Source organism: Penicillium vulpinum (genome assembly GCF_028829585.1).
Source record: "Penicillium vulpinum strain IBT 29486 chromosome Unknown utg000002l_segment0_segment0, whole genome shotgun sequence".
In the NCBI taxonomy this organism is placed as follows: Eukaryota; Fungi; Ascomycota; class Eurotiomycetes; order Eurotiales; family Aspergillaceae; genus Penicillium; species Penicillium vulpinum.
This window is the reverse complement of record NW_026643242.1, coordinates 1,058,307-1,083,224: the sequence shown is the minus strand read 5'-3', so window position 1 is coordinate 1,083,224 and position 24,918 is coordinate 1,058,307. Positions and strand designations below refer to the sequence as shown.

General features: G+C 46.9%; 9 protein-coding genes across 9 annotated transcripts; 3 read left to right on the top strand and 6 right to left on the bottom strand.

The window, feature by feature from the left end:
- Window positions 1–449: 449 nt before the first annotated feature.
- On the bottom strand, window positions 450–1,445 carry N7479_003493 (uncharacterized protein; the record flags this gene model as incomplete). Its single annotated transcript, XM_057251190.1, has 3 exons — window positions 450–972; window positions 1,021–1,132; window positions 1,187–1,445. 3 exons carry the CDS (start codon window positions 1,443–1,445, stop codon window positions 450–452), a joined length of 894 nt encoding a protein of 297 aa, XP_057110515.1.
- Window positions 1,446–4,853: 3,408 nt separating this feature from the next.
- N7479_003492 (Terpenoid cyclases/protein prenyltransferase alpha-alpha toroid) lies at window positions 4,854–6,722 on the bottom strand (the record flags this gene model as incomplete). Its single annotated transcript, XM_057251189.1, has 4 exons — window positions 4,854–5,315; window positions 5,375–5,667; window positions 5,723–5,837; window positions 5,892–6,722. The coding sequence occupies 4 exons, from the start codon at window positions 6,720–6,722 to the stop codon at window positions 4,854–4,856; spliced, it is 1,701 nt and encodes a 566-aa protein (XP_057110514.1).
- A 1,383-nt stretch (window positions 6,723–8,105) lies between these two features.
- N7479_003491 (terpene synthase family protein) lies at window positions 8,106–9,636 on the top strand (the record flags this gene model as incomplete). Its single annotated transcript, XM_057251188.1, has 7 exons — window positions 8,106–8,276; window positions 8,357–8,549; window positions 8,571–8,752; window positions 8,878–9,152; window positions 9,203–9,236; window positions 9,291–9,514; window positions 9,567–9,636. The coding sequence occupies 7 exons, from the start codon at window positions 8,106–8,108 to the stop codon at window positions 9,634–9,636; spliced, it is 1,149 nt and encodes a 382-aa protein (XP_057110513.1).
- A 1,130-nt stretch (window positions 9,637–10,766) lies between these two features.
- N7479_003490 (fungal specific transcription factor domain-containing protein) lies at window positions 10,767–12,291 on the bottom strand (the record flags this gene model as incomplete). Its single annotated transcript, XM_057251187.1, has 2 exons — window positions 10,767–11,938; window positions 11,991–12,291. The coding sequence occupies 2 exons, from the start codon at window positions 12,289–12,291 to the stop codon at window positions 10,767–10,769; spliced, it is 1,473 nt and encodes a 490-aa protein (XP_057110512.1).
- A 1,240-nt stretch (window positions 12,292–13,531) lies between these two features.
- N7479_003489 (glycoside hydrolase family 1 protein) lies at window positions 13,532–15,178 on the bottom strand (the record flags this gene model as incomplete). Its single annotated transcript, XM_057251186.1, has 6 exons — window positions 13,532–13,674; window positions 13,726–13,817; window positions 13,893–14,225; window positions 14,287–14,573; window positions 14,633–14,953; window positions 15,104–15,178. 6 exons carry the CDS (start codon window positions 15,176–15,178, stop codon window positions 13,532–13,534), a joined length of 1,251 nt encoding a protein of 416 aa, XP_057110511.1.
- Window positions 15,179–16,302: 1,124 nt separating this feature from the next.
- On the top strand, window positions 16,303–17,060 carry N7479_003488 (uncharacterized protein; the record flags this gene model as incomplete). The annotated part of the gene is made up of 2 exons (XM_057251185.1): window positions 16,303–16,802; window positions 16,855–17,060. 2 exons carry the CDS (start codon window positions 16,303–16,305, stop codon window positions 17,018–17,020), a joined length of 666 nt encoding a protein of 221 aa, XP_057110510.1. The 3' UTR covers window positions 17,021–17,060.
- Window positions 17,061–18,911: 1,851 nt separating this feature from the next.
- Window positions 18,912–19,798, bottom strand: N7479_003487 (p24 family protein; the record flags this gene model as incomplete). Its single annotated transcript, XM_057251184.1, has 3 exons — window positions 18,912–19,061; window positions 19,145–19,524; window positions 19,594–19,798. Coding segments are annotated over 3 exons (735 nt in total), but the record flags the coding sequence as incomplete, so codon positions are not given.
- Window positions 19,799–20,047: 249 nt separating this feature from the next.
- Window positions 20,048–21,856, top strand: N7479_003486 (SANT/Myb-like DNA-binding domain-containing protein; the record flags this gene model as incomplete). The annotated part of the gene is made up of 3 exons (XM_057251183.1): window positions 20,048–20,141; window positions 20,200–20,317; window positions 20,380–21,856. The coding sequence occupies 3 exons, from the start codon at window positions 20,048–20,050 to the stop codon at window positions 21,854–21,856; spliced, it is 1,689 nt and encodes a 562-aa protein (XP_057110508.1).
- Window positions 21,857–22,119: 263 nt separating this feature from the next.
- N7479_003485 (uncharacterized protein) lies at window positions 22,120–24,252 on the bottom strand (the record flags this gene model as incomplete). Its single annotated transcript, XM_057251182.1, has 1 exon — window positions 22,120–24,252. The coding sequence occupies one exon, from the start codon at window positions 24,250–24,252 to the stop codon at window positions 22,120–22,122; it is 2,133 nt and encodes a 710-aa protein (XP_057110507.1).
- Window positions 24,253–24,918: the final 666 nt, after the last annotated feature.

Here is a 24,918-nt window from a genome sequence, read left to right as displayed (position 1 = left end):
CTTTCGTATCGATAACCCTACTCCTTCCCTAGGGTAGTGACTAAGCACTATGCTACGAAGATATCTAGGTCTCCCTCTGCTAGTGCGCCTTTTCGTCTACGTAATGTGAGGGTCTCACGTATCTGTAGAGGTGGATAGTGTCTTGATATGAACAATCAATATCAAGAACCACTATAGTTGACTCTAGATACAGGACGTAGCGCGAGGAAGCAAAGGGAACAGGCTTCCTCGCGTTCAGGGAAATCTATATGCACCATGTGGGTCCCGCAGATCATTTCTCCAAAAATCCTGTATGCTTCATTTCATGTATATCCCTGACAGCGATCCGCAGGAAGCAAAATCCTATATTGCGGGTGCCCTTTTACTACACAAGATAGAGTCTAGACATGGCTGGGCCCTAAAGGCCTTCGAGTCTCGTTTAAAGACGCAACTTGAGACTGGTCTACAATTTATGCCAATTCATGCACATGAGTCAGAGTGTTCGAAGGAAGCTCCGAGCGATCTCCCCTACTACCAAGCTCAAATGGCTCCGAATTCTCTTTAGTCGCAAGCTCTGAGCGACCTCGTAGAGAATCATATAGCTCTGCATGAGATTCCTCTTTGGCCGTTTTGTGTCGTTTGAGGAAATAGAAAAAGATCGCTACTCCTATCGCAATGGCCGCAATCGGGATCCCGATCCCAATGCCGATCTTGGCTCCTTCTGATAAGCCACCACTTCTATTATTGTTAGGCGAGTTTGATCCTGTCGCACCGGTTGCGGTTGATGTTTGTGTTGACAAGGGTGTTGTTGATGCGCTTGTTGTTTTGGGGAGATCGGACTTCTCCCAGATGAGTGGGATTCCGTCCGCATAAACAGTGATTGGTGTTGCCAGGGTAGATGTGACCACTACACCGGATGTTTCAATTGTGATAGTGTCTTTTTCTGATAGAACTTCCCTACATTGATGGCCCGTCGCGTAAAAGCTCATGCTCCTACATAGTGTCAGCATTGCTCGGTCCCATAGAGAAGAGAAAACCTACGACGGACAGCAAATAGCACCACTTGTGCTCCCGGTCACATGTAAACCATTCCATGATGGACCCAATTCGCCTGCAGTAGTCCATCCAGTCGGACAGTAAAGACCTGGGGAGTCTATGAAGCATAATATAAGTAAAAATTTACGGAAAGTTTTAGATGCTTTCCTACACCAGTATGTACCCCAGTATGTCGGGGAAGCCAGTAGAGTGCCAGGCATAGTGCCTGTGGGTAAGCATGAGTAACCCGTCTCAAACCCAAACCAGTTCCCGTAGAATGTGGCGGTCGTAGGCGTGCCCCCCACATAAAAAGAATTAATGGACAAGGTCTGGAGACATGTTGTCGGCGGGGTGAAGGTGCTTGTCAGCGGTCCCCGGTTAAAATAGCTTGTTATATTAGGGCTGGCGGAGAAGGCCATCGCCTTCGCCATCGTGAAGATGACTGGGCCTCTTCAGAGGGGGTATTGACAATGATGATGTTTATGGAGAAAAAGGATAGAGAAAAAGGATAGAGAAAAAGGATAGAGAAAAAGGATGGAGAAGAAGGATGACATTGAACCCCTTTTGGATTTCTTCGTCGTGTCTGGCTAGCCGCCGAGGAAGTCCGGATATCTTCCAAAATGAGTCAAAGCTCCTCGCACAGACCCTTTATAAGATTCGTTTTTTTAAAATTAGATTATAACTAGAAGGGTCTTAGCCTATCTTGCTTATCACTTATCGAAAAAGGACTTTGGCTATCATAAGAAACATGAGGTTCTTATAATCGGTCCACAATATTATAGTATATCTTTGTTACGCACTACCTACCAGTCACGTTTAGGTTAGAAGGGTTCCGGGTTATACTCGCTGTTACGGAACTACCCGTCCGCAATCGATGGTTGCCCCGCTGGGTACACAGATGGCCTACCGAGAGCCAACCAATACACTAGAGTGCGCCAAAAACCGCAATTGTGGGCAAACCTCCAGTGCCCCCAGATACCAAACCGTAGTGGTTGCGGTTTCTAACCGCCCAAGCCGTAACCAAACCACAAACCATCGCGATTCTCCAATGGGGCAACAAAAACAATTTTTGCACACAATTGTATAGATATACGTAATTCTTTAAATATAACCCTATAAAGGGTCTTAAAATAGATTTAAACCAGTAAGGTGTTATACACGTGATTTAGCGTTTTAAATGTATCCCACTTTAAAACCCATTTGGGCCCAAAGAACCATTGCGGTTTGAATCTCGAAAACCAAACACCGCAATGGTTTCTAGAACTGGCCTTAAAAACCGAACCATTTGCGGTTTTGCGGTCCTTGGCGCACTCTAGTCTAGTATTGATGTTTATCACCTAAGCCGACTGAACGAGTACACGTGCCATAGTGAAAAGCTATGATAAATGAGCAAGGTTAGAATCTCGAAACACGGGCAACAACTTTGTTGAGGTCGGCTTGGGGAGTGGGGGTTGGGGATGAGGAGAGAACTAGGAGAACATGAGAGAGGGAGGAAAAGAGGCATTTTATAGGCGCCCGGCCAGGAAAGACGAAAAGCGAGGGCTCTACGGCGGGACTGCAAAGGGAGCCATTTTCGGCGTCGTTTTGGTAGTAGGTGGAGTCTAAGGGTATGTATCAGAAATACGGCATATATTAGTTAACTACTGGGTGAAAACAGCTGATTTGTCATATGACAGCCAGTACTCGGTATCCCCTACAAAAGCATCCATGGATGTATTAGAGATTAGTCAGCAAGCCGCACACAGATTGTCAAAACGCGAATTTTTTTTATTATGTTTTTATTAGTTAGAGTTATGCATATTCGATTACCTTACCATACCTTGTCTTTATCACTATTTTTCTGTCAGAATGACTGTTGAACGGGCGCCAAAAATCTGGGCCGGAAGACGATGACTAACGGCGCTAGGTGGGTGCAAAATAGGGATGGTACTGGACGGTGGGCGGTGAAGCGCCCGCTCGCCCCCTAAATTTACGGGTGGAAAGGCGGCCGTTTCTGGCGCCAAAAGTGGTCATTTTCGGCGTCCTTTTCACAGGTCCTTATATTCTAGTTGTAATTATATTATGTATCTTAGTCACTGAATATACACTTTGCATATATCACTATGAAGATTTATTCATAGCAACCGTCGTAAAGTGTCTGATGCTTTCGAGTCTAAACGGGTCAATATATCAAGGAGCACTGACAGATCGTTTCGCGCTCGAGCTGACAGAGGAGATGCTTCATGCTGATCGATAATCTCGAGCAGACAAGCTCCTATGAGTCTGATCTTTTCTACCTAGACAGTTATCAGAACTTGTTCATTTGATACCAGGACGGCAGAAGGGACGGGATGACTTGTGACATATATATGGTTCGCCCTTAATCTGCAATGCCCAAAAAGGGGCATCGCGAATGACTCGCAGAAGACCGCGTGCAATGTCAGTTTTCCGCAGTAGCAGTATTTCATTTGGCGCAGGAGGATAGTAATTAAACTCTTCAAATTTCTGTGTGATTACTATCTTGAGACAGTGCAACGAGACGTAGACGTTGGCTGCTTGAATAGTGTGCAGTTTCATGAGTCTAGACAGGCGTTGGTTGTCTTTGTTGGCGTTTGACATGAGTTGATCATATTGTAAGAAGGGGGGCAAGTCATCGAGAGACGTTGCAAAAAGCACGTAAAGATGGTCAAGTCTGTGACTTTCTTCTCCTGTGGGAGGTTGACGAGGAAGTAAATTCCCGTTTTTGTGACTATCACACAATCGTATCTCTAAACGCAAATCGGATGCACTTTCCCAGAGTCGAAGATCTGTGGCTCTGGAGATACGAAGGACAGACTCGCATCTCGAAATTTCGGGGGTCCTTCATGCAAGCCGAAGACATTATGCAAGAATTCGGCCCCATTTGGGCTTAGGGACAGTCTAAGCAACTGCGGCCTAGGCTCATTTTTGAAGCAGGAGTGGCCTCATTCGTGGACAGGGAAGAAGATTGAAGCAGGTCACTGCGCAGGCCAGGGGTCACATATTTCAAATTTGCATTCAACTCCCTGCTTGATGCATCTTGAGCAACTAGTTTTAATCTGAGTCCTAAGGTCGCATTTCCTTTTCTGCTCATGGCAAAAGTCGCAGGACTTCCGTTTGGCTCCTGGTTTGGAGAGCATAGTGAAGCGTTGTGCAGACGTAACGAGTCCCCTGAAAATCGACAAAAGGGTGGTAGTGTTCTTGGAAAAGGGTAGAGTGGGAGGTCTTTAACTGCGAAACATGGCGAACTAATCGGAATTTTCGCAAATCTGACACTTAGGCAAACTGCGCAACTTGACAGTAATTGCCGCGCACGACAACTCGTTCCGGTTATTTGGCTAATTTACCGCACTATTTTACCGCACCAATCACCGCACACCGTCCTAAATATATGGGGTCCGTATCGCGGTCCGTCCCGCCAGTATTGAAAATCGATTCCGTCGCCACGTGGCCGCTTATGTTACAGGCGCGCTCGAAATTAGCTTCCGTGACGTACAGTTGATCGATTAGAGATACTACTACCTATCGCAAGCTGTCACCTTTGTATACAGTCATTCTCGAAATCGCCTTGACCAATACACTCTCCATAACTCTTTTCTAGCCCCATCGCCAAGGCCTTAGCGCAGATGAAGTATTGAGCGGGCTGCTTTAAATTGAGGGGAGAAGTATATCGACTTGGTAAGTTACAGTACCAAGCTATGTAATATTACATCCCACATACGAATATATCAAGATGAGGAATTGAGTTACTGGCTATTCTTGTTCTCATAATATTATCTATCAGGAGAATTTCTAACTCTTTGCTTTCAACGGAGATAAGGTGAGCCAGGATATCATCACCCTTAATTGGGACAAAGTCCCCGTTTCCCTGCCAAATTTACGCGACTGACCTTCAAAGCAGCCACAACATATGCATCCTGAACGTATGATATACCATGTAAGATTTTTCCTGTCCAAATCCGGTCCGGCTTATCACCCAGTTGCCAATTCTCTAACAGAAACTGCTTTCCCCGTGCGATGGCCAACTCGACTCGACTGAAGTCATCGCCAACCGCAGCATGAGAGCCCAGATTTGCTAGGGCAATGATTGAATAAGCAGTTTCTTCCCTTGAATGAATATCGCCCCAAGATCCATCTAAATTCTGCTGTTGTAGGATTCGCACCATGGCCTCCTGCAAGCAGGACGGAATTACGCTCTGAACCAAATCTTCTGGTAGCGAGGGTAATCCTCCTTGATCCCAAAGAACCAGTAACGGTACGAGCGACTGTGCCATGTGCATGAGTCCATAGTACTCAGACAGGTTCTAGTAAACCTTTCAGTTAGATAAGTCCGTCCAGGGTTCAGCCCTTCAAAACAACGTACCCAGTGATCCTCGAATTTCCTGTCGGTATTCCATCGTCCACACATGAACTTTGCAATCTTCTCAATCTGAGAAGTAAAAGCACTCGGGTCTGGGGCATGTAGGAGCGAATTCAGGACGTTGCCGTTTACGCTCACGCTTTTCACGCGGTTAGGCATCCGTGCGTCAAATGTTTCAAAACATTGATCAACTTCAAATTTTTCTACCATGGCGGCTGGGCTAATCTGGTAACCATGAAGATTCAGAGCGGTAAGAGCTCTTGAAGTATCGTCCGCATCCGGGAGGAATTCAACGGCTGAGTAGATGTCAGTCAAAAGTGAGACTAGAATTCTTGACGGGCTTGCACTCACTCGCGCCGGTGACCCCGTTTTCCAAATTTCGATGGATCATCTGAACCATATCATTCACCTGTTCTCGCCCCAAAGATTCCACCGTGAATCCATTTTCCAAAAGTGCGGTCAGAACCTGAGAGTTTGTTAGAGTTCAATATAGGCTCCGTTTTTAGGGACGACACCATACCCAGGACGGCTCAAATATTTCCATTGGGAACACTCCCCCAACCGCACCATTCCCTTTGCCTTGCCCATGTGACACAACATGCCGTAAGTAGGCTTCACACTGATCACTCCATAGAGGAGAATAGATCAAGTATGATGCGGCGGAGGCAGGCGAGGCAACTATGCCTGCCGAGGTTACTAGATGCTGGAGCCTGCTAAAATCAAGCTTCTCAAGGAACCCCTCCAGACAGAAAAGAGGAATCTTGCATGGGCTGCTGTAAAGCCAACTGATATCGATATCAGAGGCTTTTTGATATTTCTCCATCAAGGCCTCCTTCGCCGGAAATTCGAAAGTCATACCTTCGTCCCGCAAAAGTCGCAAGAGTACCGGAACAAGCAACTCATATCCAAAGTGAGTGGTTCCATCAAGCTGCCATACATGCAGCTTGGAATCAAGAAATTTCTTTGCGCGGAGCAACCGAGCTAGCGAATCACTAGGGACGTCACCTCCTTTGGGCATCGCGCGGCGGATATGCCAGCACAGAGCAAGGGAAGCAGCCAAAGAATGGATGATGCAATCTGGCAGCCAGACATTGGCCGGATATTTGACGGTTCTAGTGGCCTGTTCTAAGGGATCCCAGCCTCCCTCCTCGTTTTGGTGCTCAATGAGGTATTCAAAACATCCAGGGAAAAGCCACTGGGGTCCTTGATCCGTATTTTTCTCGATCATAGCAAGCCATGCTGTGTCGTATATTGACGGTGCCATCGAAGACATCCCGTATTCCAACTTCATCTCTGTAGAGACCTTTTGGACAAGGTCACGGGCACACTGGGTTAAGATTGCGGAAGACATATTTCTAAGACGAACGTTTGCAAGAAAGAATTTTGCTGTTTGTCACGAATAGTGGCGGTATAATTCACGTCTTCGAGAGGGCTCGTTGGTTAATTTATCATTTTGTTGATGCATCATGTGTTCCAATTGACTCAATACCCCTAGGTATTATTACGTGCTTAGTATTCCATAACCCATCTGTCGACGCAGTGCCTCGTACCACAGTTTCCCAAGTTGTCGACCATGCGGGTGCAGGAAACCTGATTTCCTTCCTTAAGGTGGCGGTCAACACACCACTGATAAGAGAGGTGTTGCATGTATATCCTACAGTTGACCCGCGCCCTTTACTGTCACTCGTTGTGTAACCTCGACATAGGAGGTTGGAGGTTCCGGACTATCAGTTTCTCCCCATATTGTGAAATGTATATGCAAATTGTCGATCGTACGCAACAAGAAACAACACCCTTAGGCATTATCACGTGCTTAGTATTCCATAACCCATCTGTCGATGCAGTGCCTCGTACCACAGTTTTCCAAGTTGTCGACCATGCGGGTGCAGGGAACCATATTTCCTTCCTTAAGGTGGCGGTCAACACACCGCTGACAAGAGAGGTGTTGCCCGTATATGCTACAGTTGACCCGCGCCCTTTACTGTCACTCGTTGTGTAACCTCGACATAGGAGGTTGTACGAAGACTTATAGGACTCAGGGTTCAAAACCCGTTTTGGGGTGGGAATTGATGCCTGAGTGCCTTATTTAGCACCGCTTTTTACACCGCTCTATATAGTGTATTGTAAATTTATTAATACCACAGCTGTCAAAAATGAAGCTTTTCATCTCCATGCAAATGGACGTATCTCCATATTTTTGGACGATCTGCAAGTGTCCAAAATGAAGCTTTTCATCTCTATACCAATGGACGTGTCATGATATTTTCGGAAGATTTGGAAGTGTGAAAAATCAAATCGTCCATAAATATGGAGATACGTCCATTTGCATGGAGATGAAAAGCTTCATTTGACACTTGTAACCCACAAGAGAATAACCTTGGAAGGGTACTATGATTACTAAGGCTTTTGTAATAGAAATTCAGGTATTATCATTTTTCTGCCGTTCTAAAGTCAGGCATTCAGGCATCAAATCATCCTCAAACGGGGTTTTGAGCCCTGAGTCCTATAAGTCGACATAGGAGGTTGGAAGTTCCAAGGTATCAGTTTCTCCCCGTATTGTGAAATGTATATGCAAAGTGTCGATCGTACGCAACAAGGGTAAAACGGAATAGAGAAGCCATTGTCCATAACTATAAATAAAGACTGAGTATAGGCAAATCTGAATATATTCAAGGCCAGTAGTTATCTAGCAAATTTCCTCTTTCATTTTTCGGTCAAAGACTGGGTATCTCCCATGGCGCAAACAACCATATTGCAATCCCACCTCAAATTTCGAGAATCGCTGCAAGGTCAACCTGTGTACTTGCCGAATCTTTACTCCCTTTTACCCGAATGGAAAGTGAGGATACATCCACAATATCGGAGAGCTCGCGAAGAAGTACTCAATCCGTGGATTGAATGGCTAGTTGACCGATATGGGTGTATAGATTGAGTAATATACTGACATAGAGAAGTTATGTCAAAGATCCTATTACCTGTCGAAAGCTTCAAAAGGCAGAATTCGGGATCTTTGCGGCCATTATGTGTGCTGACACATCGTTTGAGAAAATGTGCACAGTAGCAAAGTCTTTCGCCTGGGCATGTACTGCCTGCCTGTTCACCTGCGAGAGGAGACTAACAATATTGATAGTACTTTATCTGGGACGACAGTATGATTGCTGTGTTTTTCTTATGAGGGGTTTTAACTAACATTTTGTAGTGTTCGACTGCGGTTTACTTACCCATGATATGGAAGCCATCAAGAGTTACAGGGCAACAACCGTGGAATACTTTAAACATGTCTTGTGTGCAGATGGCAAATTCCCAGATCTTTCAGGATATCCAGAAGAGCTTCAGAATGCTTTGCATTGTTGGGACGAAGTTGCCGAACATATTTGTGAAGTCTGTTCAAAATGCAAGTTTCCCAACCCATTTCTTCAGCTTCTTCTTTCCCCGTCTTCAATCTATTACACGAAGCTAATATCGGGTTATTGAGACACTCAGCAACTCGTAAAGTCCTATTGGAGCAAATGATCTTCTACGTAGCTAGTGTGGACACAGTCGACGCAATCTGCAGTGGTGACACAATTCCATCCTTAATGCAGTACTGGAGGCGACGTGAGCGCACTGCAGGGGTTTACCCAGTGATGGCCACAATTCCGTATGTGATACTGGATTATCCGTGTATTTTTGTCGGGCTAATAATAGGCAGTTTCATTTACGGCTACGATATTTCAAAGGCGGATTTGGCGACCGATCTTATGACGCTTTTGTGGAGGCATACATCCTACCTGGTGCATATGTGGGTTTTTCATACAATTCAGCTCTACATTCAATACTGACACTTCCGAGACAAAATGACATGTTTTCCCTCAGGAAGGAAATAGTAAGTTTACATCGCCTACCGTGAATGCAACAGCTCACTTAGGAACTTTTATAGAGAGACAACCAAATCGAAAATCTCGTTACTGTAGTTATGCTGAACGAAGGCCTTGATTGTAACCAGGCAATGCAACTGAGCTTCTGCCTAGCACAAGAAATTGCAAGGAGTTTTCACGAAGTTGAAGACAACGTACGGTGCACTACCACTGGTCGATCTCGCACCGTTTCGTCCATTTTTAACGAAGGCTGCAAGAATATCGCAATGGGTCTTACTTTTTGGAGGTATATAATTCGCCCTCGAGAATTAGATCAACTACTGATGCCATTTCTACAGTTACAGTGGACAACGATATTTTGAAAATTCAGAGGTCGGGGTGGGAAATGAGATCTGGTTCCAGCTGTAGTCAGAGCGACTATCTTAACTCTCAGAATCAGTCCAAATTGTCTTCACTTCCTTGACCTGTGTTAATATCTAACATGTTCCACCACGAAGAGGTTACAAAGGCCCACAGTCCGAAATTAAATCATTATTATTATCCACAGAAGCTCAACTAACTTAACTCTAACTTAAGTTTCAATCTTGGAGGGCATCATATTCGCATAATTCGACACCCAATGCCGACAAGTAGTAAAGCACTTGGATAAGATCAGGTTGGGTCGGGCCGGCCAGGCGGAACCAGATCATCCTAACAACAAAAGTGAGAAAGGTGAGATTGCGAACCTTAAAGTGGCCCCTGAAGCGCGGGGAGTTGGAAGGCAAAATTCAGGACTTTGAGAAATAGAAATCCTTATTCCTTTTATCTCTCCAAGTCGACCAATCGTATGTTCTTCAAACACGATACTTTGACTCAGCATTACTGATTGAAAAACTGCATAGCTCTCTGGTGGTCGACGTGGCCCAAAACATCAATCACATTCATCAAAATCTAGATTTTGGGAAGTTGGAAGGTGTGTTGGAGGCAGAGTTTGGGTCATTCTCCGATCGAGATGAAGTACAATGTCTCCAAGGCACTAGGACCAAGCTCCTCCAGCACATTAGGGAATGGGCTATGTCACCGTCCCAAAAATGTATTTTCTGGCTACAGGGAATGCCCGGGGCAGGAAAATCCACAATGCCTCGGACTGTGGCAATTTCACTCAATGATACCAATCATCTAGGTGCTAGCTTCTTTTTTAAGAGGGGCGAAGGGAACCGCGGGAACGCGAAGAAGCTTCAACAATAATAAGGCAACTAATGCTCAAGATTCCTGAGCTAAAGCCTGGCGGCCACCGTATCCCTAAGCAACTTCGCGATTCCAGCATAATGCAGAAATTGCCGTCGGTGCATTTCAAGCACTTGGTCCGAATTTTCCGGTCACGAAGCCATTTTCTCCATGCTTTTGGACGCTTGTAGATCCCAATGCCTTTTAGCACGATCACATACCCACTTGCATATGTCTACAGAGATATTCCGCAGTACAGACGGCGCCAGATCAACCAACGGTCTTTTGACAGAGCCTTGGTCCACAGATTGAGGTTGCCTAATTGACGCGGCCTAATCTACCGGTTCGAACACAGCCTGATTATTCTCGTAATCTATACGGTGGGCTGCTGCTTCTGTAGCGAGTGAATCTTCATCCTTCCAGCCGTGTCGACCTATACAGCCTTCGATCTTCAAGTAGCAGTATATTTGGAGAGCCCACAAGATCATGCGACAGAGGTTAACTGATCTGCTAGCGGGATCTGGAACCAATTCCCGAGAAGAGTGGTTTTCCGGTGAGCTCTCGGCCACACCGCGTTGTGGCTCTGATAGCGCTAAGGATAAACTGCTAACACGCCAGTCATGAAGTTGCTCATATAGGCAGAGTACATCCCCGCAATCGATACCACTAGCAGTGGCTGCGTGAGAACAAAGTTTCCGGCATATGTCTCGGGCAATGACAGCAAGGCTGAGCATGGAATCGGGATAATGTTCCTCAATCTGACATGAGTTGTCCTCATTCAGGCTCCTGTCATCTTCTGGAAGAAGGGAAATGCTCTCTAGCGAAAGACTCCGAAAAGAGTCCACAGAATACACGTAGAAGCAGAAGAGCGTGTAACGCTTTTCAACACGTTCTAAGAGTCTCGACGGGCCAGATATCATCATCTCACGATCCCGATGCTTCAGCGTCCCCTTTACAAGGGAGACATATGCCATAACGAAGTTCCACTGGTGCAAGTAACTAAGACAGAATTTTGCATCCATGTGGATAAAATCTGTCATGAGAGCTGCCTCTTCAAGATCATCAAGAGGGACTAAGCTAGAGCCGGTATTGTCGACTTTGATTTCTAAGATTTTGCCCATGCACATCACGAGGAGGGACTGTTGTTTCTTAAACTTCTCTTGGGCATTTGTGAAAGCCAGACCACGATAAGCGATTGCTGCAAGAAGAATCGGACTGCATTTTCCTGCTTTAAATTCTTTCCAAAATGCATCTTCTGGAATGCAGGGATGAAATTCCCCGAGAATATCAAAGTAGGCACGCAGCGACTCAGCGAAGTCCTTTATTGTGAGCTTGCACTTCACGAAAATATCTTGATCATAACTTCTGTCGGAATGAACGACTTGCTCACTCAAAAGCTGCAAGACATGAGAATACGCTACGCGAAAGGCGCTAGGTTCAATGTCTGGATAGGGGAGCTTCGGGCTCAGCAGAGTGGAGTGCGGGCTTGGCGGAATTGGCGATCCTGGTGAGTCGAATGTTGGCATTGAATCCTGCAATGAAACTCTTTTGAGTACTCTCGATATCTGGAACAGCACTGCCCGGTGTCAGAATTGTCTCATCTTCGATACCTGTTGGGTAACCGATGATGATGCCAGAGTTGAATGAATATTTGTGAATGGTGATTGGGCGATTATTCAGAATGGCTGCCGATTTATCGCCGATATAGGCAATCCAGGATGCCCGTCGGCGAAACTCCACTTCGAGAGAAGAGAGCCCCTGTAGAGAATCTTCTTCGTGCATCTGCATCACTTGGGCCAATCGGGTAGCTTCCCCAAATATATGCCATGACAATCGCGGCTTGCCGGCTGCATGCATGCAGTTGGAGTGGAAGTATCGAATGGTAACTGAGTTCGCATTTGGGTATTCAAGATCAGCTTCAAGTTATGTGGCCAGGCAATTTCTTGAGGCTTATAGAAATATGTCTGCGATTCTATCTGCCTCGGGAAAGATGTCTTTCGGAAGGAGAAAGGCCGCTTCTGCGCAGACAGCAGTGATCAAAGTAAAAGAAAGATCCGGCCACAGCTCTGGATACTTGAGGCTATTGACTCCATATACGAGGCCAACTGCTCTCGAATTTCTTCCTTGCGTTACGAAAAATGCCAACCCATCTCGGAGATTGGGTTCATGAACCAGTGGAGTCAAGGGATATAGATATTCAAAGGATAGCTCGAAGCAATGATTAATAGTATGCTCTAGGTGTGCTGATAACCTCTGCGCAGAGATTACCCGCTCCAAAGCATGCAATCGCTGTAACGCTGAGGTGATTCTTGTCGAAGCGACATCGGAAATAGATGATTGGACTGTATGCACCGTCTCAGGGGACAGAGCAGGATCGAGTACTGAGAGATCGGCGTCCCATGCATCTAGCCGAACTGCAACAGGTGCAGAAGAACTGATATTTTGAGTTATCGAGCCGTGTTCCGATAGCTGCAGCGCTGATGCTAGGGGACTACGCAGAACATTTGGATAAGCCGTATCATGCGACCTTTGTCGCTTAGATTTGGGCCCACATCTGGCGATCGGCGCCTCAAACGTGCATCGCATACGAGCCAGACAGCAGTTGGTGCATATTGACGGTTCACCCGAGCAGTCGCACTATGATAATTTAGTTTAGATCGAATAAGTCGATTTTCGGATCATACCTTTGCTTTTCTCCGACGGCACCGATCGCAAGCTCTAGTCGATGAGCGCGCACGAGATGCAGGGCTGGCCATCATATATTATTTGTCGGTAAAACTCGGAGGTTAGGGTAGTTGAGAAATTGGGAATGACCCCTGGGGATGAGCCTCGGCCAAATGCTTTGCGCATTTCTCCGGATTTATTGGCTTGGCTTGGCGTGGGGTATTCCTGAAGCTTAATTAATTAGTTAATTTATTTCAAATGTATCAACACGGGCTTGAATGTCTTGTCTCTTACTCTATCAGATGTCGAGCTATACAATGTAGAAATTCAAGTAAATATAGTCACTCGAGTAAATATCTAACAAAATCATGTTCGTCTAGTCTCATGGCAGTTCACAGTTTGCCCTAGGCTTATCAGAAGCCGTCTCGTCGATCTATTGGGATTTAGAAGCGTCGCCACCCATGCGTTCGTCGAACATTCCTTTCAGCAGCGATGCAGATTGCTTTGGGGTTCTTTCCATGGTGTTATAATCAGTGGAGGTAACACCGAAGCGAACCCCGTATCCATCAGACCATTCTAGAAGAAAAAGTAGCTCAAATATCTGATAGTATGGAGCAAGACACATACCTAAGTTGTCCATCAATGACCACGCAAAATATTCTTTAATATCCGAGCCGTCCTCTGTGCGTGCCCTTCCGACTGCTGCATCGAGATGATCTCTAAAGTATTGGACTCAGTAGATATCGTTGACAGCCTCTTCGCATGTCATCTTCTCCTCACCAGGACATAGGCACCCATTCTCTGTGACATATATGGGCTTGCCATATGTACGATATACCCGTGTCAAGTGCTTCCTGAAAAGATCCGGGGTTGATCTGAGCCAATGCACACCACTTTTCTCTCCGACTGGTACGCCTTGCTTATTTTCTTGTAGTTCATCCACATTCCTCATGAAGTCGGCTTCAAGCGCAGGCGTGTCACGATGCCGCACAAATTGAGAGGTGTAATAGTTCATTCCGTAGAAGTCCATGTCGGCCTCCCTGAGCAGAGCAAGGTCTGACTCACTGAAGCTAGGGAGTCTCTCGCCGAGTTGCTCTCTCATGCATTTGGGGTGGTCTTGTGCTAGACTGTCAGATGTGTCAGTAATCTCCTTCTTTTTGTGCTGTCTGAAATCAAACAAAAGCTTACCAAACTGGGTTCGAAAACCATCCAATATGGAACTGCATTCGGCGCTCAACAGCCTGCTGATCGCGCTCGTCCTGACTATCCCAAGGTTCGTAGTAATCTCCATTTAGAGAGATCCCAATCTTGCCTCGTTGAGAAGCTCGGAAGCTCCGATTATACAAAGCGACAGCGCGAGCGTGGCCCATAATCAAGGCTTTCCCGACAACCCATGGCTCCGGAGTTGTATCGCCCTCCGTGAACTGTGGATTTATACTGCTTTGTCCGGGCGCATTTCCACCAGTTGCGTATCCCTGAACAATGTGTCAGCTGTTGTCTGAAAAAAAAAGATAATGGACTTGGAGAAACATACAAAGATAGAAACAATCCATGGCTCATTCAGTGTGATCCAATTCTTGACTCGGTCTCCAAATCTCTCATAGCAAATTTGTGCATAGCGCTCAAAGTCAAGCTGTGACTCCTCCACATCTAACCAACCTCCGTATCGATCATGAATGCCCTGAGGAAGGTCCCAATGATATATAGTGACCCATGGCGTGATTCCCCTAGCAAGTAGGGAATCAATGAGTTTGTTATAGAATGTGATGCCTGATTCGCTGATTGAATCATTTCTTCCTCCAAGAGGAATGATTCGCGACCAGGAAATTGAAAATCGGTATGCTTTTGCGCCGTACTAGTCCGTATTAGGATATCTTCCTGCCAACCTTGTATTTGTCCTTGTGGATATACAATATCCGTTTATGGGACAAATAGGCGCATTAAGATATATGGAAATCCCCAGCCGTCGAAATCTCCTCCTGTTCGTTCCGGAGGTTTTGGCTACCAGAGGCCCGCCAAACGACCCAACCCGGTTCATCAAGAGTTTGAGGGTACGGAAAGGGAACATCACATATGACATTCTTGGTTACCCCCAGGATTACATTGGTAGCTTATGCGATGATATACTCGATACAGAAAAGATTGATTGTGTGTATAGCATCTAACTGAAATGCTCATGTTTCAGATGATGCTCGTGGCTCCATAAACTTGCGCTGTTCCAAAATCGTCTTTTCTAGTAATTCATTTTCCAAACGTGTCCTACATACAACCCGGGAATCGACAGCATTCTGCAAGCGGCAAATTCAAAATTTGTACGGAGTACACTAGAGGCAGATGAATTATAAAATTACAACGCATTCCTCTTTCCAAAGGATTACAGACTAAACGTATTCGGTAAGCCAGCTGCGCAGCCCAACACATAGTTAGTATATCTACACATGCGAGGTACTTGACCTATCCATATACGGGGGCAGGTTGCTCGGAAATATGATAGGTCAAGCCGTGCTGCAGAGCGTTGCACGACGAAATACGGGGGCATTGGATGTGGCCCCCTACTGCCGTAATGCGGTGATCGGTATTTTATTTTTCCTCTTGCATGGGGTCTTTCTCGACCCCCTTACCTACCTACCTAACTAACTGACCTTAAGTAGTTAGGTAAGTAGTCAGCAGCAGAGTGGTCGAATTTTTCTTGATCCCTCAAAAGCAAACGTTGTCACTGTATCCGACACTGGTACCCATACACAAAAGCAGACAATCATCAAGTATCACAGATATGCCACAAACTCTAAGACCGCTCGACTACGGGTGCACGGATTGGCGTATCAGTAGCCAAAGAGTCGCAGATCTGTACAGTTCTGGTACCAGGCTTTGGAAGAAAGAAGATCTCGAAGACATAGAACAACAATTGCGCCAATCCTATGCAATGGAGCGATTTTCAGTCCGTCGAATCGATGGAAGTATAATCCAAATTTCCAATCCTATGTTCCAAGTACAGAATCCTATCTGGTACGTGGGTATAGTCCTCTGACCCAATTTGAGCCTGAAATCTAAGTTTTCTTTAGGAAACCCTATGTCAAGTATCAAGAATATTGGCAACTTGTGAAAGCACAACCCAACGGCCCAATTGAAACTTATTTGTGCTCTTATATTGTGGATTGGAGCAATCAGACTGCACGAAACTTCCGAGAGCTTATAGCACAGCCTATGCAAGTCTTTGATGAGAAACACTTGTTATGGCAAAATAGCAAGACCTGCAAGCACTTGACAGCCTTGGTCCAAGATATACTCGGTACAAACACTGTGAAGAAGGTTCTCTGCTTCGGGCTCGGTGATTTTTGCCGCTCTGCGCCTGAATGGCTAAAAAGGCAGCACGGCTCTTGGGATGAGAACTCTGAGGTGAAAAATATTATGGGTTATATGATCCAGCATTCAATGGCTCTCACTATCGCTCAACTTTGTCGTGGCAATAAAACATTGCTATTACTTACCCAGGACCCAGATTATACAGAGCTCACGGAAGAGGTCTTGAGCAAGAAGGAATTCAAAATTATTGGAACTCACGGTGCAGGAGGATTCGCGGAAATTGACGAGGAATCGATCATAATATCACCCTTTGCTGCCGCCCCAGTGAAGCAGATTATCGCCGACCTTGCTCGGCCTATACTTATTATTTCCACCGGCTTTGAAGTCTTCAATGGCAATGAGTAAGTTCGCTTTTATCGATCCTCGAATTTGTCTAACCATGGCACTTCACAGAAAACCATTGGCAGATGCTGAATCTCCGAGAACAAGGCAAATGTGGCTGGATTATGATACCTATAGCCTTCCAAGCCATTCTGACGACGTTGAAATATGCTCTGCACTGAAAGGACTACATTTGTATTGTAGACGCCAGCAACCTCTGGATTCGCAAGGAGCCTGAGTTCACGTAATTTCATATCTAGGGACGGTGGATTACAAACAATCGCAAATATAAGATGAATATCAGAACGAGAATCTTATATATATGTAAAATTCCTGCTACTTGGTCTCTCCTATCCCTTATGCGCTGCGGTGGATTTCTTAAACCGTTTTAGGAGAGCCCGCGGAGTTATTATTTAGGAGAATCCTTACGACTAGTTGTCGGTCAAACAGCTTCAGTGACAGTTCAAAAATTGCAGCTATTGGAGCTATTCACCCTCCCGCCTCCGATTATTCAGTCCTTTTTCTTGGAGCAACTGCAGCAAGAAGGACAAGCCCCACAATCTGTATAGACTATGCTCTTCTCCTGACCGCAGGTGCAATATTTGATCGCGTCTACGGGATAGGTTATATCGGATTCGGAAGTTATTATAGAGGCGGGGACTATATATATATTAGTTGGGAGACCACCGAGCTGCAATAGAGGGCACGTGTACTGCACTTGTACTCCGTAAGGACTCTGGCAATTGGGTGTACGCTTAAGAGGAGCGGTTTAGAGAAGTGGGGTTTAACGATCAAGGTTTGAAAATCCAAATTCAATAGGGACCGTGCAGAGTAGGTAGTCTGTCGACCAGATAAGGAAACAAAGCCACGAGAGTGATTTTTGAAAAATTCAAGAGACACTCGTTACTTTCACACTCTCTTTATACAACAAGAAAGCGGAGTAATAGACATAACAGGTCACCTGGGTATAACATTAGGCGAGTTATTAAGTGTAATGTTGTGAGTATCAGATTGTTTTTGACGGGGATTACTGAGGCTGTCTCCCTGTAAACTCGAGGGTGACGGCCCTTATATTTGGCGCTAATTATAGCTCATGAACACCAATCAATCGATATTACTGAGTGGGTTTGTGGATCATTAGGCTTCGGCGAAACCCAATCGGGGTCCAAGGCCCCCTATCCGTGCGCTATGGATGCGAAAAGTATATGGATCAGCCCCATCGAGGGCGTTTCCTCTTTGTTCAGAGTATCTGTGAAGATAAATGGCAGCGTACATGCGGCTGAGTGCGTCGAATCTCATCAGTTGAAGAGGGGAACCTTGTTATTTACCAGGTCACTGAGGTTCTCAACCTACTGTGATCAATCACAATGCAACCCTTGGTTGACGGAGCTCTCGTGACCAACAATACTGAGAAATATTGTTTCAGAGGTAGCTCTTTCTCTGAACTATCGTAATGATACAATTTGATTAATCCGACAAAGCATCAACACGGACAAGACATTTATACACAGAACGTTAGTGAGTTAAGGTTAAGCGGGGAACCCTCTCAGTTGAGCTTGTGATAGATGCATTGGGCCCTATACATGGATATAACAAACGATGCATAAGCGTAGGCGCAGCTATCAGGTCACCTTCATTGGTCCTCAAGGCCAGCGGCAACGGGGATAAACCCCGTGATCTACGCCTGTGTATGCTTTTTGAAAAGTCATCCTTTTTTTGGATCAACCAAAAATTATACACGCAAGATAGTCACTCACTTTGAGGAATTGCCATAAAAGTGAGAATTTTGGCTAGCTTTTCTGGCCTTGGATCCGAAAGCATAAAGAAAAATCATCATTACACCCATTATCTAGATCGACAATCTGACCACGCTCAAAGCACTCCGCACCCTTTTTGCTCAAACACTGGTCGTGTGGTTTAACGAGTTCACAAAGAGACCTCGGAAAGTCGAAATGCCTACGACCAGAATTTAAAGATCTGCCATTCGCCAGGAAAACAGTATAACAACACATGCAAAAACCAATCATCAATATTCACGTAAATCGGCGTGCGTGACCACAATAGAGGAAGAAGGAAGATGCAAGGTATAAGAAACGGCATATGCTGTAGGGAATAAGACAACGGAGCATCTAAGTCAACTTCTGCTTGATGAAGAATGAGCGCAGGTGCGAGAGCTGCCAGGCGCATGCGGCGGACAAAACGGCGAGCTGAATAAGAGTCCAGCGGACAACACGCGAGTTGGTGATCTCAGACTGGTCACGGAATTCAGATTCACGTTCCTGGAAAGCAAAAAAAGTTAGGATGTTCGCTTCGATAATCCACAGACACTATATCCATGGATTGGAGATGGGATAATGCTTACCCGCTGGTACACCTGCTCACGACGGATATCGTGCAAGCGGCTATTCAAATCCTTGACCCGCTGCACAATATCCTTTATCTTATCCTTATCCTCGGTCTCAATCTTGCTGGTCTCACCAATGGCAATGTCAACAGTGAGCTTGACGGCGCCCAGAGAGTTAGACATCCAGCCGGAGGTGGCATCCGTCTCAGGCGTGAAGCAGATTCTGTGCTGACCAGCGTCCGCAGCGGAAAAGTGGAAGCGACCAGAGTGGCTGTCCCTTTTGGAAACGACGCGGTGGTCATTGTCGAAGGTCTCCTCGACGGTGATGAGCACCTTCATGTTATGGTCGATTCCATAGGTGCCGCTCTGGGTGTTGATGATTTCTGTTTCATAACGGCCTATTTATGATTGAAAATCAGGGGTTAGTTTGAAATTACTTCGTGAAGGGTCTAGGGGTTGATACATACCAGCTACTAGAGTATCCTTGGGCAGGTCCTCGAAGAAGCACTTTGTTTGCCGACCCTCCATGTAGAAGTACAGGGCATTAGTGGGGAGGAGCAGAGAAAACAATGAGAGGAGCGTCAATGCTGATGCCAGCCATGACGAGGATGTCCCAGAGAAAACCATGGTGAGGAAATGGGCAATTGGATAGTCGCACGGCCAAGTCCTCCTCTCCGTGAAGGTGTCAACATCAGGGACCGTGGCACCTCACCGCCTACCCTCTCCGGAATGTCTCCCTTACCAGCGGGAAGCCTCTGTCGATGGGCTCTTCAATTTTGACATTCATTGGTCTTTATTTCATCAAACAAAACTACTTATATCTTTCAGTGGTCGCTTTCTAAATTTTAAATTGCTAAATACCGAATAACCGCCTCTTAGCATCGTATCCAGGCAGATCACCACTTCGATCGAACCGCCAATATGGCCGCGGCCGATGTTCGCGACATGCTGGATTTGCCCGCAGAAGGGCAGCCCAGACCGCACAAAAAGCAGAAGGTGGTCGAAAAGCGACCAGGTAGGTGCTGTGCGCTCTATCAGGAATGAGATGAATTACTGACAGCTTTCCGTTGCAGAGGGTATTACCCGTGAATTGTACGCGCTACTGGGCGAAAGGGCACCGCCCATCGCCATTAATGAAAACAAATACAAGGGCCGTCCAAAATGGATGAACAAGCTGCGCGTTCGACCGTGGTACGTTGGAGACGCGACTCTTTGGAGATCTCGAATGCACGCTGACATGAAATCCCGTATAGGAGCATGGCCCCATTCACGAACAATGCCCGTTCCGACGGCCTGGTTTTGCACCACTGGCAGAGAAAACACGAGTCCGCGCGACCACCTGCTCCCACACCTGCACCCGCACCCGAAGAATCCCAAATGGAAGTGGATCAGCCCAAGGAAGAAGGGAAAGAGGACGTACCGAAACTGCTGGAGCAGGAATATGCCTTCGCCAAGTACAACGTCAAACCGCGTTTGCCCCAACGATACACAGACGACGAGTACAATCGACATCTTCAGAGCGATGACTGGTCGCGCGAGGAAACAGACTATCTAGTGGATCTTGTTACTGAGTATGACATTCGCTGGGTGCTTATCGCAGATCGCTACGACTACCAACCACGAATGGACACAGAGCCGGATGCGAATGCCATTGTACCTGCAAAGCACCATCGGACAATGGAGCAGATGAAAGCCCGATACTATTACATCGCTGCAACAATGCTCTCACTAGAACACCCGCCATCAGAGATGTCAGAAGCCGAGTTTGAGCTACACGAGAAGATGCTCAAGTTTGATCCCGACCGAGAGCGCGACCGTAAAGAACTAGCCGCCCTTCAGCTCAATCGCACCGCCGACGAGGTCCGCGAGGAAGCAATGCTACTCGAAGAATTGAAGCGCATCACAAGCAACGAGCAGAACTTCATCACCGAACGCCGAGAACTCTATTCTCGTCTCGAGGTTCCCATCAGTGTCGGAAATACCACAATGTATCAGTCCAGTGCGGGTCTTTCCCAGCTCCTGCAGACTCTACTACAAGCCGATAAGAGCAAGAAACGCCGCTCCATCCTCGGCGATGGTGCTATCCCAAGTCCCGCTGGTCAAACTCCAACTACGGCGGGTGGCCTAGGCCGAGCCGAGACCCCCGTCACACAGGCCGCAAACAAGAAGGGATCTATCACATCAAAGGATGCCACTCAAATGGTACGCACGCTCACCACAGCTGAGGAAGCCAAGTACGGCGTCCAGCACCACGAGCGTGTTTCAGCAGGCGTGCAATTCCGCAGCGACCGTGCCCAGCGACTCACGCAGGCCAAGTCCAACGTGCAAACCCAGAAACTGGCCAATGCTCTATCCGAGCTCGAGATCCCGGTACGCCTCTTCATGCCTACCGAACGCGTGTGCAAGGATTTCGAGAAACTCATTCAGTCTGTCAACCTCCTTCTCGATGCCCGCAAGGTGTCCGAAAAGGTTGAAAGTGAGATCCGTGTACTCGAAGCCGCGAAGATGGAGCGCGAGCGCAAATCACGAGAAGCTGCTGGTATCTCGGGGCCAGGTGCCGACTCCGAACATCCCCATGTGAAAAAGGAGACCGAAGAAGGCGACACTGGGCTTTTGGGTCATTCGACTGCCCCACAGAACACACAGGGCAATGGAGAGGGTAATCACAAGCGGTCTGCAAGCGTACTCAGTGGCGCAAGCGACAAAGACAACAAGCGGCAGAGGAGATGAATGATTTACTTCTCTACTGGTGATAATACTACATCTTTATTGTGTGCACGCCAGAAGTGTAAGATATATTAGCGATGGATTACCCATATTTCTGTACGATTAATGACACCTGATTGGGAAGCATACTATAATTAAACCAACTCCACCCTCCGGGTAACAATAACAGCAAAATTGGGACCAGGGTCCTCGATAACAGTATTTTTATGCTCGTCCAACCAATATACCCTCGTTACTCCTTCAATGATCGTTGCTGTGCATCTTCATCACTCTGCCTCCACCACCAGACTAGTTCGGCTCGCCCACCGGCTTCCATAAAAAGCCCCGGGCATCTCAATGCATTCCCGATACGCACTCGCGAGCTCCTCTGCCACATCGCTTCTGGTAGAGTTTGCTCGTCCCAGGTCACTCGATGGACGCTCTTCGTACTGTATTGGCGATTCCTGAGATGGTTCTTTTGGAGGGGGGTTCGAACGTCTCTTGCTCTCCCTGTTTCTTGAAAACCTTAGTATCCAACGTCCACTACGAGAGCGGGAGGGCTCTCCGTTTAACCTGTCTGCACTTTTGTCATTCGACGGATCGAAGTATACAGAGGGCCGACTGGTTGTCAGATCCATTGAGAAGCGGCGTTCACCAGTTGGTGAAGCACCTGGAGTACGGACGTTGCCCCTGTGGGTTGAATCGCGGTACGTGTTTAGTTGTGGTTGTTTGCGTATGGACCGGCTGCCTTTCGCCCATCGACTTAAGAACGTTTCATCGACGTCTTCGACATAAAAGCTGCCTGTGGAAGTCGGTGTCTTTGCGGAAATTGGCGACTTTACAGAAGTTGGCGACTCAATGTGCTGCGCACGGCGTGCTCCACCTGCACCCATTACTTCGCCAGTCAAATCCAGTCTCAGTGGTGCGTGACGATTACCTCGAACTGAATGGCTTTTCATTTTGGCCCACATAGTTGGTGTCAAGACAGGTTCCCCATTGGCGTTGGTAGGAGGTTTGTCCATAGGAGACTGTCGGCTGTCACACCTCTTGGAACCATGGTCAGGAGTAAATGGCTGGGCTGATGATGCCAGGTCGGTCCGATGCTCGATCGATGATCTCAACCCCTTTTCACCAGCGCTGCCAGATCTCGGTCCTGGAGTGGCTCTGTGCCAATTCCCGCTCGGAAATGGACTGCTGTTCCCTCCAACTGTTGGTGAGTGATCCTCAGCATTGTCCACCAAGTTATACCCATAGCCCATTCGCCGGCCTCCAGTCATCCAGCCGGGACTGACTCTGCGATGTGGTCTGACACCATTGCCGCTATCGGAAATTCCATGAACCTGAGGTGATCCCCAGTCTGCCGCATCAAGTTGCTCAACAAACCTGCTTTTCAAAACCTCGGCACCTGGTTCCCGTTCATTTTGCACTGTGCTAGCCTCAGCTATCATTTGTGTATCAATATTCGGTAAGCTATCCATTGCATTTGCAGCATGGACTCTCAGTGATTGAACGGCAGATGCCCCCCGTGAAGCGTTGCTGCTTTGGCGCGAATAGAAAGAGGACGCATCTCGTTGATGATGCATAGCTTGCCTCTGGGGCTCGGAATCCACGATTGTCGATGTTCCAGATCTATCATAAGGTTGAAAGTTCTCTTGCGATGCCATTTGTGGCCCATATCTATTCGGACGTGGCAGTTCCGACATAGATGGAGTAGTTGATGGCGGGCCGGACCTCATGCCTGTCCCCGCAAGCCTGTGCGAAAGGTCTAGATCACCAAGATGCGGTACTCGCGTCTCAGGCTTTGAGGTGGGGGGATTTGTTGGATGTCGTGTTTTAGAAACCATAATGCCCGGATCTTCCCTGGCTAGCGAGGCCGAAGACGCCGCACGATGGTCATTGGGGTTTGATCCCATGTACTGAGCCCAGTTAGCCACAAGATTTTGAAGGTTCCCACCGCTGCTGCTGCCTATAAAGCCTTCTCGAGATCGGAAACGATTTTGATTTGCCGGAGCCAATTCTTCTTGATTGGCATGAAGACTCGGGAGGGATTTTGTGAACATGTTTTGCTCACCGGACTGTTCATTTTTGAACGAAGTCATAGACTGGCCAGCTATGTTTTCGGTTGCAGAGCTGGGGTGAACTAAGCGCCCCCTCAGACTTCCTGGTGGCGTGGGTATATAATGCATCCCAAAGGGTGTCCCTGGGGTGTCAGGTTGATCATGGTCCTTAGCGTTCGCCCACATCTCCAAGTTGTTTCGCTCACGACTGTGCTCTATTAGATCATGCAACCCCATTCTGCGAAACGCCGGGCTTTTGGGCGACGCTCTCATACGGTCGGCATGCTGGGGACTCCCGATATACTGGGCATCACTGTCATATCCTCTTGCGCTCATTAGACTGCTTCCCATATCCCCAACCATGGATACCCCTGCGTTTGCTTTTGGTGCATTTGGCCTTGCCCTGAGCGAGAAGGGGAAAATGGGACGGTTTTCTGCGGACTGTCTGGATTCTCTCGAGAATCGATGGCGGAGCCGACGTGAAAGACTTGTAGATTTACGTCTCTGATTTCGAACAGGGGTTGCAGTTGATCCTGACGAAGGGTCTGCGTTATCTTAAATTAGCCAGAAGCGATCTTGAAATCAAGTATTAGGCTGAGCCTTGCCTTGGGATTGTTCCCTGCGACCATCCACATTCTCCATTTGACCAGCTTGATATAATTGTGCGAAATTATTTGGAGAGTCAGCGCGATGTCCCCTTCGGAGACGAGGGCATATAAAGAAAAGCATTTGGACATTAGGTGTTTACAAGATGAACTTCTATGTGTTCGTAAATCTCTTCCTATAGATATTTTGGGGAAGGCACTATCGTCAGTACGTGTTTTGCCTTCCATTTTAGACGATCACAGGGTCGCTCTTGCTATTTATTGAGACGGCTTAGATCCATAAAGCAGTATACCCTGGCCTTTGAACTCCAAAAATATTCACGGATGAAGGCAAAAAAGTAGTATCATTGGATCAAGATGGAAGGCTTGGATTATAATGAAAATAAATATAACACTGATACCCGGCTCAACAATTGGAACTAGC